Source organism: Hyperolius riggenbachi, chromosome 7 (genome assembly GCF_040937935.1).
Source record: "Hyperolius riggenbachi isolate aHypRig1 chromosome 7, aHypRig1.pri, whole genome shotgun sequence".
Classification (NCBI taxonomy): Eukaryota; Metazoa; Chordata; class Amphibia; order Anura; family Hyperoliidae; genus Hyperolius; species Hyperolius riggenbachi.
The window spans coordinates 190,669,710-190,688,122 of NC_090652.1; the positions used below are offsets into that span (position 1 = coordinate 190,669,710).

Sequence of the window (18,413 nt, forward strand, 5' to 3'; positions counted from 1 at the left end):
TATGGCATAATATATGCATAACAATATAATGCTTTCAACATGCTAGCACAATGTGTCTTGATAGTATTGTGTGATGATTATATATGCAGATCTTTATTAATACATAGCCTACAACATTCCTGATTTGATTTGGGCTTTGACCGAATTTGCATGCAACTCTCACAGTGCCAACCCCACAACCTCTGGCCTGTCTTTACACTCCACACTTCAGTGGAGAGCTAGCCCCGCCCCCTGCACATTTGTGCTGGGCTCTGCTGAGAGGAGAGGAGGAAGACATGAGAAAATAAACAGACTGCTAGGGATTGAGGGGCAGAGTGTTGCTGTGTCTGTTTACACTGTGGGCTTGATTCACTAAACCGTGATAACTCAAATATCAAACCTTATCAAAGATATCACACCTTATCAAAGTTAACACACCTAATCAGAGTAGCATAGGAAACGCTACAAACCCACAGGGGCTCAGAGCAGGACAACTGCCATTGCCAATTAGCAGGCATAAGTTCATAGCGCTCATTATGCTACTCTGATAAGGCGTGTTAACTTTGATAAGGTGTGATATTTGAGTTATCACAGTTTAATGAATCAAGCCGTGTGTGTGTGTGTGTCTTTCGGGGTTTGACACTGTGTATGTGTCTGTACTGGGGAGATTGTGTGGCTTGGCTGTGTTTGGCACCACTAGCTACCCAATACTGGGGGCACCTCTGGCCACCTAATACTGGGGATCACCTCTGGTCGACTAACATTGGCGGGTACATTAAGCCATTTAATTCTAGGGAGTTCCTTTGGCTATATAATGGTGGGGAGGGGGGGGGGCATTTCTGGCTACTTAATACTGGGGGCACCTCTGGTTACCTAATACCTCTTGCATTATCCACATTTATTATGGGCACATCTAGCTCTTTTATCTACACATCCTTTAAACTGCACCTATTTAGTCACATCCACCTTTCATCACAACTAATTAAGCATTTTGCTCCTCCCAGTGTGTGCCTTCTCATTGATTAGCACAGGCACTTTATTGGCGATTTTCTTAAAACTTATTGCACATTTAGCATTTGCACTTTATTCGTACCCAGGTTATATAATTGATTGTTATATTCATGTACTGTATTTTGGATGCAGACTCTGCCTTAGTTTTTGCACTGTCATGTATTGTGGACCCTGTTGCATATATTACGTATATACGGGAGTGTAAGCCGACTCGAGTATAAGCCGACCCCCCTAACTTTTACCTTTAAAACAAAAAACAAAAATAAAAATAAATGACCGGTGTATAAGCCGAGGACATGCAGCAAATGCCGAAGACCTTCTAGGGCTCTTTAATAACTAACCCTTGGAGCAGCAGACCACACAACCCACTGAAAAATGTGTCTGACGCCATGTGTCCCCACCGGAGCGGTACTTGCTGCAACTCAAGTTGGGGGGGGGGTGTTTGGTAGTGCAACTACCTCTCCGGCGAGGGGGGAGGGGAGCATGGTGACAGACACTGGGGGAGTTCAACAGCTGTGAATACTGTTCCAATGGGGGACGCATGGCGGCAGATACTGGGGGAGTTCAACAGCTGTTAATTCTGCCTCAGCAGGGGGACACATGCCAAGGTAGAAGTATGACTCATGTATAAGCAGAACCCCCCACTGTTGGGCCACTTTTGTGGGCCCCAAAACTCGGCTTATACATGAGTATATATGGTATGTGTTTTTAATATTGGTGACAAATAAAATAATTTTTCTTATTACATTTTGGTCTGGTGCGGTTGTATAACTACTTTTTTGAGGTTGCAATTATGTAGTTTGGTTATACTGCACATTCCTTGGTTAAGAGATTTTGTTATTTATGATTATACTGTTGGTGCTAGTCCTTATAGTGTATACTTTTATTATTTGAGGAACATGCTGATTATGCCACTTGTAGGATACGATGATTTTGCTGATTTTATGGGGAAAGGGCATGCCTTCATAATTATGTTATTTTTATCTATTAATAAGATTTTTTAGAAGTGATTGTTCTGGGAATAAAACTGTTTATACCATCAGGGGCGAAACAATAAACCCTGCAAGGGATGCAGCCGCTGGGGCCCCGTGATGAGAGACTGACTCTTTTCCCTGTGCTGAGAGACTGACAACTAAGGGCACGGAGGCAAAAAAAACTTTTTGCTCTCTGCACAATTGTTCTAATGACTGCATCTGCTCAGCCACTGATAACAAATCATACAAAGTTTTGTAGACAAATATTTGTAGGCAATCTCTATTCAGTGTGCAGCAGGGTCTTGTGTTAAGTGCCCAGTCCTCAACCTCTCTACACCTCTCCAAGTGCTCCGTACTGTATTAATGCTGGAGAAGTCTGCAGAGCCAGTTCTGCTGCACAAGTGGTGGAAGAGTGAGTCTAATAAGCTAAGACTGGGAGCACACTCTTCTGTTGGTTTTCTGTACGCGTTTTCTGCACACCATGTGCAACTGTACAGTATGTGTGAAAACATGCATGTTTTATTACAGAAACTAATGTAATTGATTGCAGAAACCGGAGGGGGTGGGGCATCCAAAGTTTTGCAGGGGGGCCTAGTGATTTCTAGGTACGCCCCTGTATACCATCTAGATTTTGTACCTCATGCGGCTGTTTGTATGGTAGTTACATCTATATTGTTCTTCAGGGTGTAGTGGGTAGGTTAAGAAATGCAATTTTGATTTTTCATTAAATCTTTACTTTGATTTAGGGCAATCCTGGCTCTGATGGTTTACCTGGACGTGATGGAACACCAGGTGCTAAGGTACATAATATTTCCAAAATCTAACATTTTAAAAAACATTATTTGTAGCTTTATTTCTTTTGATTGTGAAATCTACTTGTTACTTTACCACATTAACAGGGTGACCGTGGTGAAAATGGCTCTCCTGGTACTCCTGGAGCTCCAGGCCATCCAGGTTCTCCAGGACCCATAGGCTCTGCTGGGAAGCCAGGTGACAGAGGAGAAACTGTAAGTTATAACTTGTCACATTACTTTTAAAATATTTTAAAATGCACTGAGCAGAGTTTGTGATGATGATTTGTTTAGTTCAACTCTATAGCAGGATCCACGTAGCAAAATCTGTCTCCCTTAATACAGTCCCACCTATCTTATAGATCTCAATTAAATGTTTTAGGAAAAATGTAGCTCAAGTTACCATTAATTTGATGTCAAATTTAAACGCACAATACATTCATGTTCACCACACATTTAAAGCAACAATAGTATATTGAATGCATTAATTAAGCAGCTTTCATTTGAATTTAAAAACCTACCAAATAAGCATAGCATATTTCCAGAACATTATACTGTACACAAATCATCAGATTGAACTATACTCTATATAAGTAATACACAAGGTTTCTTACCTCTTAGGATATACAACACCAGTATATTTTATTCACTGTTGGCACTGTTGGCCTGTGTCCACTTCCTCAGCTCGATAAGCATAGACAAAGTGCCTAAACACAAGTTAACATTTGCTCAGCTAATGCCCACAATAATATTACAGATATACAATATAAAATTCCATCCAGAGTCAAAATCCAATAAAGTTCCTTCCATTTACACCTTTTAATGTTTCTGCTTAAAACAATCCTGTTTATGTGCATAATTTATTTTTGCTACATCACCCTGAAAATTGTATATACTATCCTTAGAAGCTGTTAAAATGTCATAAATAGCCTCCTAATAAATTAACAAGTGCAATGTGCATAATTAATTTGCTGTATAGCTAAGCACAAAGCTCCATCGTGACCTATTATAATTTCTTGGTGTCAGAATGTATACACCATAACTCTATTTAAAACAGAAAGTGCCATTGTCTAGTAATCATACTTTATATTGATTAAGGATGCACATGTTTTCTGTGCTAGGCATATGTATTAAAGTGCAGCAAACAATTGACAGCGTTCCTAGGCTGCAAATGAAATTAAACCAGCAGAGGCAGATCCCCCCAGGGGCTAAAATAAAACACCTTGAGTACAGATCAGATGCAAATTATGCACTAATCCCTAATCTAAAAATTTGAATGCAAATTTAAGCACATGGATGCAGCTAGCCATAAGCATACTTACATTTGTTTTGTACAGCAGGAGAGATTGGCAATGCTTTCAGACAGGCTGCACCCAAATTAACTACCTGCATAGATGTGCAGAGCTTGAAAAATGGGCAAATTACACAACTTGCATTCAAAACAGGTAAAGCAAAGGAAGGCGCTAGCTTCAGCAAAAATATGTGCACAAATTATTCCCTACTAGACTCTTCCACGGCGATGACGGAAGAGGCCTAACCACTAATCTAATAGTTAAAACATAATTCTTACCTGGTGCTGCCAATCATAAATGGTATGCACGTTTTTCTTTTTTTCCAAAAACAGCAAACAATTGACAGAGCTCCTAGGCTGCAAATTAAATGAAACCAACATAGGTGTGCAGATCCCCCCAGGGGCTACATTACACACCTTGAATATAAATCAGATGCAAATTATGCACTAATCCCTAAGCTAAAAATTTGAATGCAAACTGAAGCACATGGATGCAGCTAGCCATAGGTATACTTACATTTGTTTTGTACAGCAGGAGAGAGAATCATTTGTACACATATTTTGCTGAAGCTAACACCCTCCTTTGGTGTAGCTGTTTTGAATGCAAGTTGTGTAATTTGCCCATTTTTTCTGCGCTCTGCACATCTATGTAGGTAGTTAATTTGGGTGCAGCCTCTGTCTGGAAGCCCTGCCAATCTCTCTTGCATATGCACTCACGTATACATTTAAACCATGGCTCCTCTACCAGTGTGTACCACAGACAAATTAACTTGGATCTTTGCATTTATGTTGGGGTCTTGTAGATTAACTTCTGCAACCAGAGTAATACATCCACACAGCTCTAGTGGAGGGTGAGCTACACTCCACCTCTTGCAGGCTACTTGAGATGGAGGTGGTGGAGATCAGGAAATAACCCTTGTTTTACTGCACCTGTGACTCATCCCAGCTTGTCAGAGCCATTGACATTTCTGTTTCTTTTAAGTATATACAATTTTAGCTATACAATTAAAGATATAGTTTAGTCTTTATAACAGATGCTTTAGGTACTCATAGGGCTTTTCAATCCCCTGGTTTTACACCCTCCCCCCTCCCCCTCCCCCAGACATTTATTATCCCCTAGTAGCAACATCTGGGGTTGTGTTGTAACCATATGGCTATGATGTCAGGATCAAAACTTGGCAATCCAAATGTTTATTTAGGATCTCTATAAAGGTCCTAAATACTTAAGACCAAAAGTCATCAATAATTGGGCATGCACAGATAAGATGCTAGAAAGACTTCTTCGGCAAAGGAGCACTTAGGGCAAAGGGAGTCTGCGGTACATTTAATTGTAGCTAAATGTTTAGGTGTAAGATATGCCTGCCTAAGTATAAAAAACTGAATAAGTTTACCATTTGCAGAGATATATGACGACGTGCGAGAGTCCAATGCATCTTCCCAATCCTCTGCATCTACATCCATCCCCAAGTCCACCCCTAGCCACTTAGATTGCAATTGTTCTGTCTCTGGAACCAGCTTTTTTTTTTTTTCTTTTTAAACAAAAGCAAGGCTTTATTAAATGTATTATTCAGTGCACAAATTCAAGATAACGGACATTGTAAAGTCAAAGGGAATTGTCCAGAGATCTCTGGAACCAGTTTAGCATGTATTAGTGAGGTGAATAAGGACGGAGTCAGACCAAAAGACTGAACAGACTAAGCAACTAAGTATTCTTTTTATTTTCTGGACTATGTTGTTTATTTGTTAATATTTGTGGCCTTTTTTTTTCTATACTTAGTACACTATTTGTACTATTCTAAATAGATACATTAAATAAATGATCTAAAATCATTTAAAATTGCATTAATCCTGATCTGAGTAAAACCGATCTGATCTGAGAAACTAATTCCAAGCTGGAGAGGCTGTAATAAAATCAGAGAAATTTCGAAAAAAGGAACTAAGTGGGTCTTTGATTTGCAGACAATTGATCCTTGTTGGTTGAACGTGGAATTAGATATAAATTGTTTTATTGCTAACAGTTAGAATTTGTTGTAATGTTGATATAATTTGTATTTTATGACTTGGTTGGGTTGGTAGTTAGGAGGGCGCTCCGGATATGTTAGATGAGGGATTTTTTCACACTAAACCCTGGAGGGGGGAGGGGGTTGGGGGGTGAAGGGTGCTCACACAGAGATTAATCATTTCAATTCTCATGTTGTGCACGGCATGCTGAATCGCATGTTATACCACATGTGAGCAATAACTTGGGCTGGTATTGCGATACAGCACCTTTGGTTGTACTTTTTGGTAAGCTTGATATTTTGTGTTGGTGAGGGTGGCGCTTTGTTGTCTCAGCGGTTTGATGCTGCCTTGTCTAAATGGGGGAGGGGTGGTTGCGCAGTTTTTGAAGGTGCGGCACTACCCTGTCCACTTGTGGGAGTGTGTCTTTAAGCGTTGTAGCAAAGCGCAGCGTGCTAATGATTTGATGACCTCGGTGTGTTTATGCTCCGTCCCTGGCAAAAAAGTAATTACTGTGAATTGCGGTTAATTTAATCTTTATTCTAATACTCCTCCTTTTTAATGTATTTTAATGCTCTTAATTTTGTGTGTAATCGTATCTATTGATTATGCTTGCTGCCCCTTAGCAATGCTCACACAAATGCCTTTCTAAGGATTCAAATGTAAGTGACAAGTGGGAGGGTTTTTTCCTGAGAGGGAGGTGGTTTGAGAGTATATAGGAGCCGGTAAACGTAATGACGTCAGCCCCTGATGAGTCAGTAATCTGATGAAACGCGTAGGTCGGAGCTATGTCCCATGTGATTGGCTGTCGGGAAGTGCGCGCAGGAGGCTGGGATCTGATGCATGCCGCATCAGATCCCAGCCTCCTGCGCGTGTGAGCGGTGTCTGGTAACTGCAATTCCGCTGCCTGTACAATGCTTATAGACCCATCTTCTTTGGGAGTGAAATTCATGTTTTTAAATACATCTTTTATTAAACAATATTATGCTATGTGGAGCTTCTCAGTTGTAGTGCCTATGTGACCCTCCATCGCAGCGGTGCCTGTTGTGTGGTGTTTTGATGCTGACAGGATCTGTGTCCCCCGATATGCCATTGAACCCTGCCTCTGGATCTGGGGAGGTCTTAGAGGGTGAGTGTGGGTAAAACGAGGCTGCCCACACAGGTTATAATCCAGAGTGAAGGGTTCACACTAGAGATGGCCCGAACCTCCGATTTTAGGTTCGTGAACTTCCGCAAAAGGTTCGGTTTGGGCGAACTTCCGCGAACCGCAATAGACTTCATGTAACGATTGTGGAACTTTCCCCGTGATCAGCGCACAACGCGTGCGCTGACACGGCGGAAATCCTCCACAAGCGTATAATTTGCAGGAACCCAGCAAAAGGTGCTACGCACCCGTAGAGGGAAAATTCCTGTCGGCAGATGGCGCTGGGGAGTGCAGAGGAACCAATCCTCTGTACCTCCACAAATGCCAGACAGGAATTGTACAAAACGCAGAACGCAATCGCAAGAGAGGCGATTGCGAATGAGAATGAGCAAAGGGACAGGTTGTATGTGTGTGTGCCAATCCAGTCGCCACCCCGCAACCGCACACACACAACAGCAGATATGAAATAGGAACGCGATCGCGAGAGGTGCGATCGCCAGACGAGACACAAGGCAGATCAGAACAGAATACGAGGTTAGCAAAGGCACAGCAAATAATACAATGAGGAGATACGGAAAACAAATGCTAGCTAACCGCGAACACAACACTCATTCGCAACAGTGCACGCGGTTATGCGCGGTCTCCACGTGATAAGCACAATAGAGACAAGCACGCCTAACTAACCATTAACAGACAAACATGAAACAGAGGACGCGAGCGCTTGCTTAACGGTTACCTCACCGAGCCTCCAGCAAGCGTAGCAGACAGACACACGAAAACAGGGACAAGCGAGAGATAGGATCCACAGCACTAGCGAAAAGTGGCTAGCGCGATCCAAGTACAGAGTAGCAGAACAGAAGGATCCCCAGCGCCAGCGAAAAGTGGCCAGCGCGATCCCAGAAGACAGAACAGAAGGATCCACAGCGCTAGTGAAAAGTAGCTAGCGCGATCCCAGGAGACAGAACAGAAGGATCCCCGGCACTAGCAAAAAGTAGCTAGTGCGATCCCAGGAGACAGAACAGAAGGATCCCCGGCACTAGCAAAAAGTAGCTAGTGCGATCCCAGGAGACAGAACAGAAGAGATAGCTGGTAGCAACCGCTGCACCAGCTATACTCCAAGAACAGAGATCAGAACCATTTCCTGTCAACCACCATAGTGACAGGACAATGGCAAACAGGCAAGACAAGACAGAACAGGCAATACAGATAATACAATCCTAACAGCACTAGGGAAATCTGCCTAGCGCAGATTTAGGAATTACTCTAAGCTGATGTTCAAACAGAGAGCAAGGCTGACACCCCACCAGGAGTGTTACATAGGACGAAATCCTTATGAACAGCGAAGCATTGTGGGAAATACATAGTACTTATAGTACACGCCTCCAATGAATGTGGCCAGGCAATTTGCATGACAACGTATGCAAATTCCTCTGCAAGCACAAGCTGCAAAACTGACAGAAGCTCTTCTTTCCAGAGTCCTGCAGCATGCAAATCAAAACAATGGTCAAAAGGCTGGCTGCCTGCGTAGGCAGCTGAGCAAATCATCACACTTCAATGGGGATGCGAACTTTGAAAACTAGAAACATTTATGCTGGCCACAAAAGTGATGGAAAAGATGTTTCAAGGGGTCTAAAACCTGGAGGGGGGCATGGATGAGTGGGATAGACACCAAAAGTCCCGGGGAAAAATCTGGATTTGACGCAAAGCAGCGTTTTAAGGGCAGAAATCACATTGAATGCTAAATTGCAGGACTAATGTGCTTTCAAACATCTTGCATGTGTATACATCAATCAGGGAGTGTAATTAGAGTACTGCTTCACACTGACACACCAAACTCACTGTGTAACGCACCGCAAACAGCTGTTTGCGTAGTGACGGCCGTGCTGGACTGGTGCGCACCATGGTGAGAGTGCAGGCCGTGGCAGTTTTCAAGCCCATATGGTCGCCGGGCTGTGGTAGCTCAATGATAGAACAACAGTGACTGTCCAGCTGATCAAATTTGGTCTGTCCACAATGAAGCAACGACCTTATTATCTTCTTGTATGTAGTTAGGCATATAGGTGCCCCAGTATAGGTAGGTAGACATAGGAAGGTGCCCCAGCAGTTAGCTAGGCATAGGTAGGTGTCCCAGTAGTTAGCTAGGCATACGTAGGAGACCCAGTATAGGTAGGTAGGCATAGGTAGGTGCCCCAGTAGTTAGCTAGGCATAGGTAGGAGTCCCAGTATAGGTAGGTAGGCAGGCATAGGTAGGTGCCCTAGTATAGGTAGATAGGCATAGGTAGGTGCCCCAGCAGTTAGCTAGGCATAGGTAGGAGTCCCAGTATAGGTAAGTAGGCATAGGTAGGTGTCCCAGTATAGGTAGATAGGCATAGGTAGGTGCCCCAGTAGTTAGCTAGGCATAGGTAGGAGTCCCAGTATAGGTCGGTAGGCATAGGTAGGTGCCCTAGTATAGGTAGATAGGCATAAGTAGGTGCCCCAGCAGTTAGCTAGGCATAGGTAGGAGTCCCAGTATAGGTAGGTAGGCATAGGTAGGTGTCCCAGTATAGGTAGATAGGCATAGGTAGGTGCCCCAGTAGTTATCTAGGCATAGGTAGAAGTCCCAGTATAGGTAGGTAGGTGCCCTAGTATAGGTAGATAGGCATAGGTAGGTGCCCTAGTATAGGTAGATAAGCATAGGTAGGTGCCCCAGCAGTTAGCATAGGTAAGAGTCCCAGTATAGGTAAGTAGGCATAGGTAGGTGTCCCAGTATAGGTAGATAGGCATAGGTAGGTGCCCCAGTAGTTATCTAGGCATAGGTAGGAGACCCAGTATAGGTATGTAGGCATAGGTAGGTGCCCTAGTATAGGTAGGTAGGTAGGCAGGCATAGGTAGGTTTCCCTGTCAGGAACCGGCCCCGCGGCAAGCCTGCAGATACGGTTGCCGACTGCGGGTTTGACCAGATCGAGAGGGGAAGCAGGCTAAGCCGAGCTGACACAAGGCTGTGACCCCTCAGAAAACTTCTCACTGCCACCACTAGCTGCCGCTAGACACTCCCACTCTGCTGTCGAGTGATCTACACACAATCCGCGTTTTCATATTCGGATCAGCTTTGCGCTTTAGGCCGAATACGAGAACACCACGCACACACACAGTACAATCATACAGTAGCAAGGCACAATCAGGCACTGAATCTTGTAACGCAAGTAACTTACACTGCAGTCTCTTCTAGGCTATGAGTGTTAGCTTAGTACAGCAGAAGTCAAACTTAATAAATAACGATTTAATATTCCAGAAAAAAGTGGAACAATGCAGAAAATAATATATACAAGAGATTTACAAAACAAAGTAAAAGTTACAGAATAAAAGTTACAAAGATACACAACAAGACAAGTTGCAAAAATAAAAGGGAAATAAACGTTACGAGCGTATCGATCTGAGCGTTGTTTGCGTGGAGCACGCGGTCTGGTCAGAAACCAGGTTAGCCTTAGCATCTTTGCTATCTCCAGAGAGCTACGAGTTGTGACTATCCCAGGCCACTTATATAGTCCCAAGTGTGGCCCGGGGAGATTTAATGTTCAGTCCCAGAACTATTGCAATCTCCCAGATGGTCCAGCTGGTCATATCCTTTCTGTGATATGCAAACTTCAAAGCTTTCCTGTGTTAGTTTTTGATCTTTCAGAGATTTCAAAACACTTCACACACTTCCATAGCTCTAATTTCCACAGGTAAAAATTGTATCTTAACACACCACATCAAAAGACTTAGTATGGCTTCCTGGCTGTCATATGTAAATTCCAAGGCTGTTCCTGTCCGACTTTGAACTTTGTATTTTGAGAACAACAAGTATCCTGTTTACACCTACAGACTTCAAAGCAATTCAATCACTTCCAGCCCAATATTCAGACCAACAGGTAGCCGATCACTTGTATATGTGTAACGATCGGTGTCAGCACGCAGAGAGAATCTGATTATTGGTGATCTGCAGTATCACCAAGAATACAGATATATACCTGATTATTGATGATCTGCAGAATCACTGATAATACAGATATATTGCTAACCTCTGGACACCTATATATATGAGAGTGTTTGGTGTAACAGTAAGACTTTGAGTAACACACCTGATGAGCAGGTGATCTTAGGCAGTATGGGCAATACTGCTCTAGAGAGTACAGGAACCTTCCAGCAGCCTGAGGCTCTCCAAGGGGTGGAGTCAGGCTGAAGGTAGGAAGGACCAGCGAATGAGTGACACCTGAAGGTGGATGTCACTAACTGATCTGGAGACTATCTCTTAAGGGGAGAGATAGCTCTCGAGGTCGGGCAAGCCAGGTCGGCAACACACAGACAGACAAAGTACCAAGACAGAAAGCTGATTCGGTATCCAAGGCAAGCAGGGTTTGGCAACGGAATATCAGATATGCAAGGTACCGAATCAGAGATCAGAGGAGTAGTCAGGAAAGCAATAAGTCATAACAGATATCAAACAATGCCTAGTCTTGGGTGTGAGGTCCGTGGTCTCGACACCCTGGAACTAGTCTGATGTAAAACAGAATGATAACACAAGTTCCCTAGTCTGGGTGTGAGATCCGTGGTCTCTACACCCTGGAACTAGTCTGATGTATAACAGAATGATAACACAAGTTCCCTAGTCTGGGTGTGAGGTCCGTGGTCTCTACACCCTGGAACTAGTCTGAAGTATAAGCAGAATGATAACACAAGTTCCCTAGACTGGGTGTGAGGTCCGTGGTCTCTACACCCTGGAACTAGTCTAAGTATAACAGAACAATAATACAAGTAATCTGGCTCAGTGTGAATTCCCAGGTCCTCCTGGTTCAAACACACTGTTGGATCTGACTAAGGTCTGAGTGCTTCCACGTAGTGTTCGCAACGGCAGACAACTTGAGAGTGGCCAGCAGTAACTATATATAGAGCAGCGCTCTCCGGCGCCACCCCTATGTTATCAACCAATGGTTACCAGCTCTGAGGTCAGCTGACCGGCCTGGTCAGCTGATCCCCCCTTGGCCATCTTATAAGTTCTGCCTCTCAGCGCGCGCGCGCGTATTCCTAAGCCTGTGGGAACTAACAGACTCAGCCACACCAGATGCACCCTGCTGCATGCAAACCGCCGCGCTGGACGCGGAACCAGCCGCCTTGCTGTCAGTACATGCGGCGGCTTTTCCGCGTTCTCTCATAGTACCCCCCCCCCCCCCGAGGAGTGGACTCTGGACATCTCCTACCCGGCTTTCCAGGATGTAAGTTATGGAATTCCCTTTTTAACTCCTCTGCGTGCATACGACAGTCTGGCACCCAAGTTCTCTCCTCTATGCCATACCCCTTCCAGTGAACCAAATACTGCACGGAGTTCTGCACAAGCCGTGAGTCCAGAATCTTCTCAATTTCATACTCAGGTTGGTCATCAATCAACACAGGGGGGCGGGGAGCGGAATCCACGTGCACTGCCGGCTTGAGCAAGGACACATGAAATGATCTCACACCTCGCATGCTGGTAGGGAGATCAATGGCATAAGTGACTTTCCTGGTCACTGGAAAAGGACCCACAAATCTGGGATCTAACTTGGGCGACAGTTGCTTCAGAGCCAAATGTCGTGTGGACACCCAGACCAAGTCTCCTGGAAGAAATTCCCACTCTACGGAACGTCTCTTGTCAGCCTGTTTCTTCTGACTCTGAAAAGCCCTCCCCAGATTCCTTTTAACCATTCCCCAAATCTGCTTCAAAGACTTCTGCCAATTCTCCAGGGCTGGAAAGGGAGTAGAAGCCACTGGCAATGGGGTGAACTTAGGTGACCTTCCTGTCACCACCTGAAATGGGGAAAATCCTGAGGAGGAGCTTTTCAGATTGTTGTGTGCAAATTCTGCAAACGGCAAGAATTTGACCCAGTCGGTTTGAGCATCTGCAACATAACACCTCAGAAATTGTTCCAGAGACTGATTGGTTCTCTCGGTCTGGCCATTGGTCTGTGGGTGGTAGCCTGATGAAAAAGAAAGCTCCATGTCTAACTGATGGCAGAATGCCCTCCAAAACTTGGAAACAAATTGGACTCCCCGATCTGACACTATATTTTTTCCAGTAACCCTCCAGGACAGGTATACTACGAGATTTGACCCCTCCCAGGAAACAGGAAACATCCACTTGATCTCTCTATAAGTTCACGTCCACCACAGGTGTCCGGCAGTATGGATGTTTCCTGTTACCTGGAACAGGTCTCTCTATAGGAATGCCTGAGTCCTGGAGAGCCTGGGTGGCTAGGGGCTGTGGAAGACATGCTGCCTGGTGGAAGTTCACGCTGTAGGAGACTGTGAGCGGAGACCAGGAGCTTACCTCTTCAAACCGCATGATTTCTGAGGCTGCGGGGAAGAGAAGACTGCGGCGAAGACGCTATCTGCGGAGGCGGCTGGCTCGGAGGTGTGCGTCTGGGAATAGAGCGGTAGGCAGGAGGCCGTACGCATGGATTCCCTCAGTTGAGATGGCGGCACGGACGTTTCCGGTGCCGCGATGACGTCACTTCCGCCCGCCAGTATAGAAGAGCCGCAGCATATTGGCGTCCTCTCTCACTAATTTTGAACAGAGGTGAGAGATGGACGCCGTTCAGGAGGCTGCAGATCCAAAGCAGGAGGCTAAAAGGGATCCTAAAGCAGACAAACCTGAGGGGGAAACCACTAACGCAGGAGCGGTGAGACAGATGGTGGTTTCTTTTCATTTGCAGCTAGCCTTAGCTGCTTCATTGTTTGTACATGAATTGGTTGTTACATGTTACAAATCATATTGGTTTTGACAAGGGTGTGGTTTGTTTCTGTTTTCTGTCTTTTACAGAGTGTTGCTTCTGATAAGCCCAGGTCAAAACGTTGCCCTATGTGTAATGTAAAACTTTCACATGGCTGGGTTAAGACTTTGTCAGGCTTGTACTATAACAGTCCTTAATCAGGAGTCGGCTACATCCTATAAATATTTAATGAATGCAATGAGGGCCGAAATGGCTGAATCAATTAAAGCTTTTAGAGAAGCCATGGCAGTATCAGTTACACAGACACCTGTCCCTAATATTGTTTCTGATAATGTTCTGGTACCAAGTGGGTTGGAAACCAATACAGCGGGTGCACGAGAGGAAGTTACTGTTGCCCCAGTAGTCAGTGAGGTACCTGTGTCAGTATCAGAAGAGCCGAGGGGGGTTTCTAGTGAGCCAGCGCTGGTACATAAAAAAGCATCAGCTACGACTAATAGACAGGTATTGTCTGATTCAGAACCAGAAGAGGTTGAAATGGATGATATTTCTGATTCTGAGGATGAGGATGAAGATGCAGAGCTAGTGTGAAGATGCGCGGAAGAGCCGCCGCCATGAGTCAGGCGGAGGCGGCTCTTTACGCGCACAGCAGGGCAGGGCACGGGGAGGCAGCCGCCTCCACTCAGTCTGAGGCGGCTGTCCCCGTGCAAGGCATGGTGGGGCGCGGCGGTTTGCGCGCAGGTTCCCCGAGCAGAGGCACCGCAGAGCGGTGCTGGTGTGGCTGGGACACATAGTCCCTCCAGGTTTAGAGTGACGCGCGCGCGCGCACTCAGGCAGCGAAAATATAGCAGCCAGAAGTGAGTCAGCTGACTAGGCTGGTCAGCTGACTCTGGCTTCACTCCTCATTGGTCCAGCACTTAGGGAGGTGCTGGGAAGATGTTTGTGTATATATACTGCTAGCTGGTCATTTCTCTGGTGTCTGGCGTTGCGATCACATACGTGGGAGCACCCAGATCCGTAGTCAGATCCGCAAGTGTGCCGGGACCAGCTGGAGCTGTAATCCTACACTTAGCTAGTTTCTGTTGATAGCTTAAAGTACTAGTTTGATTGTGATTATCTGTTATGACTTTTTGCCTGCCTGACTATTCTCCTGAACTCTGATCTTGTACCTCGATATTTCTGATACTCTGTTGCCGAACCCCGGCTCGTCCTTAGACTCTGCTTCTGCCTCTCGATCTTGTACCTCGATATTTCTGATACCCTGTTGCCGAACCCTGTGTCATGATCGCTGCTGCAGCAGGCATTGCTGGAAGTAGTAGTGCTGCAGCTCAGGTAGTTCTGATCTCTTTCCATGCAAGCTGCATAGCTTTGTCTGCCTTTCCCTGCTGTCAGCTTGTGACTGATTATCATTCACCTGTGTGGGAATCTGCATGTCTGCTCCCATTGGATGACCTCAGTATAAAGATCTGCTTCCTGCAGGACTCCTCGGGTTTTCATAGCTTCAGTTTAAGCCTGTCTTGTTGTCGCTTTAGCCCCCGATCGTGTTTCTTGTTCTAAAGATACTTTGCTGGTTTTGCATCATATATTGGTTCATTGCCCATATATATGCATACCAGCACGTTTATTATTTTCCTTGTATTCGTGTTACGTTGATACATCAGTGACGCTGATATATACGTACACGAACTGTTTATATCCTGTGTTCAGTTAGTCAGTTCTAGCACGTTGATCACCCATGCTGAGCTAGTTATCCTGTTCCTGGTCCTGTTTGTGGATTGCGTTCATCTCTGCGAGGAGATAACGAATCCTTCTGAATCCTGTCCTGTTACCGTTTGTGGATTGCGTTCATCCCTGCGAAGAGATAGCGAATCCTTCTGAGTCCTGTTCCCTGTATTACTCCAGTCCTAGTCAGCGTTCCTGCTTATGTCATATATTGGTTCATTGCCGATATATACATATGTTAGTCAGACGTTACAAATAGTTTCATTGATAGCTGTAATTGTAATACGCTAGGAATACATACTTATTGTATATTTGTCTGTGTTACATAGTTACATAGTTACATAGTTACTTTGGTTGAAAAAAGACATACGTCCATCGAGTTCAACCAGTACAAAGTACAACACCAGCCTGCTCCCTCACATATCCCTGTTGATCCAGAGGAAGGCGAAAAAACCCTTACAAGGTAAAAATTCCTTCCCGACTCCAGATGGCAATCAGATAAAATCCCTGGATCAACATCATTGGCATTACCTAGTAATTGTAGCCATGGATGTCATTCAACGCAAGGAAAGCATCTAAGCCCCCTTTAAATGCAGGTATAGAGTTTGCCATAACGACTTCCTGTGGCAATGCATTCCACATCTTAATCACTCTTACTGTAAAGAACCCTTTCCTAAATAAATGGCTAAAACGTTTTTCCTCCATGCGCAGATCATGTCCTCTAGTCCTTTGAGAAGGCCTAGGGACAAAAAGCTCATCCGCCAAGCTATTATATTACGTTCATCTATCTTGATCCTGCTATTTCCTGACTATCCTGTCCTGTCTTTGTGAGGCACGCCATCGCTGCAACGCATTGGCTGCCTCATTCCAGTCTGTCTTGTTATGGACGCTTGCTGTCACTAAGTAGCGGCTAGCTAGCAAGCGTTCATTCTGTCTACCTGTCCTGATCTCCTCAGTTCTGGTTTATGCGCTCAGCGCTACTTTGCGCTGAGACGTTATAGCGAAAGCATTGTTTGTGGCTGTCGGATCTGCACCGGCTCTGTGCGCCACAATCTCCTTTTGGAGTCAGTCCTCCCCTCCACTATACTGGGGATAGCCTGTTTCCTTGTGCTAGTGTGTGTACCTCCTCCACGTCAGCTCATGCGTTGCTTGCTGACTGTGGAGAATACACCACCAAGCCTTACATTATGAAAACCCCATTACCAATCCCCATTGTGGGGGGGATTCCCAGAAAGTATGACACTGTTAATTATGGTTCCTGTTCCTTTAAGAAATTTGAAGAACTTAGCTCTGAAACAGAAAATGAGTTTTTCTCTGAATGTGCCAGGTTCCTGGCCAATCCTGATCTCCAAGCGACTCCTGTTTCAACCTGGGCACTCCAACTAGTTTATATTTTGTTTAAAGGGCAATTGTTTCAGTGGGCATGTGATGTTCTCAATCATTCCGATTTGAATGAGAGACCGCTGGAATTTCTAGCGTTTGTGATCCATAACTGGTTGCGCATAGATCCATTGCCTTTTCCTCTAAATGAACTCCTGGCAGCAGGCCAATCAGCTGCTCCTTCAATTGTTTGCAGAAATGATCAGCAAGCAGAGAGTGTTCCTGATAATTTTCCTGCAGCCTTGAATAAATCACCAAAAACAGCAGGGTCTAAGGCAAAACGCAAACGTTCTAAGAAACGTGTCCGATCTGCAGAGTCGTTATCCTTAGCAACTGAGACCTATAATGAGATTCTGCCATTAACAGATAATGAAATGCAATTGTCTTTCAGGGGAGTTAAATGGACTTATGAAACTACTAATGAACTTTCATCACTGGCTAGGGAAAATAAAGATTTTTGTTTAAAAGAATTATCTGAGTATGATTATGAGGAGATATTACAGAGTATTGAACAAATCAACTTATTTGTGAAGCAAGGAAAGTTTGCATACACTACAGTTCAACACTTGCTACAGGTATTGGAGATTCTTAAGAATAAGGAATCTGCCAATCACCTGCTAATTAACCCAATATATGTCCCTGCCACAATCATATCTGCAAACTATGATCTGCCTGTTAAGTATGCTTGGAATCCTCCATTTGAGAAAGGAGAGATGGAAGCTCTGGTCAATGAATGGAAGAATGATTCAAGTTCATTTTGTCAATTTTACAGTGCAAAAAGTGAATTAGTATTGAATGCATGCATTAAGTCTGCCTATAACCTAATAAAAACTGGTGTGTGTGGGTATGACTTTGTGGCTCCATTGATCGATGTGTGGAAAATGATTTTGGACGATTTTTATGCGATTCAATCAGTTGTTACCAGGGAAGACACACTGTCAATTGGAGACTGTCCCACTTCTCCAGTTACTGAGTCCCTGCCATGTCTTGTGAATGTGCCTGTAACTCCACCCTGTACCATGGATAACTCAGTGTTACTTCCCAGTAAAACAGAAGCTACTGACTCTTAACTTTGCCCTGCACAAATTTCTCAGCAGAGAATCCAGAGGTCCTGCTGACTTCTGAGTCCAGCCTAGCCAGTACTCATGAGTCTTTGTTCAGTGAAACAGACACCAGAAAAATCTTGCCTGTCTCTGCAAACACTTCTGCAGAAATTACCTGTGTTAATAAAGTTCACCTCCTGTCTGATCCAGCAGATGCCAATAGATGCACTACATCAGTTTCCGAGTCCCAGCAATCCTGTCCAGAAACCTCAGAACCCCAGCATCTGAATTTTCCAATTTTCCAATTGAATGGTGATTCAGATGCGCAAACATTGTGTCTTGATCTTCCTGTTTCTACACC

The 18,413-nt window shown here is 44.6% G+C and overlaps 1 protein-coding gene across 1 annotated transcript in view; it reads left to right on the plus strand.

The window, feature by feature from the left end:
* COL3A1 (collagen type III alpha 1 chain) overlaps positions 1-18,413 on the plus strand; it is a 2,242,195-nt gene that overhangs the window by 1,976,439 nt on the left and 247,343 nt on the right. Inside the window, exons 42-43 of the mRNA XM_068244947.1 lie at positions 2,711-2,764; positions 2,864-2,971. Of these exons, the coding sequence (XP_068101048.1) occupies positions 2,711-2,764; positions 2,864-2,971 (162 nt within the window). The remainder of the gene's footprint in view (positions 1-2,710; positions 2,765-2,863; positions 2,972-18,413) is intronic.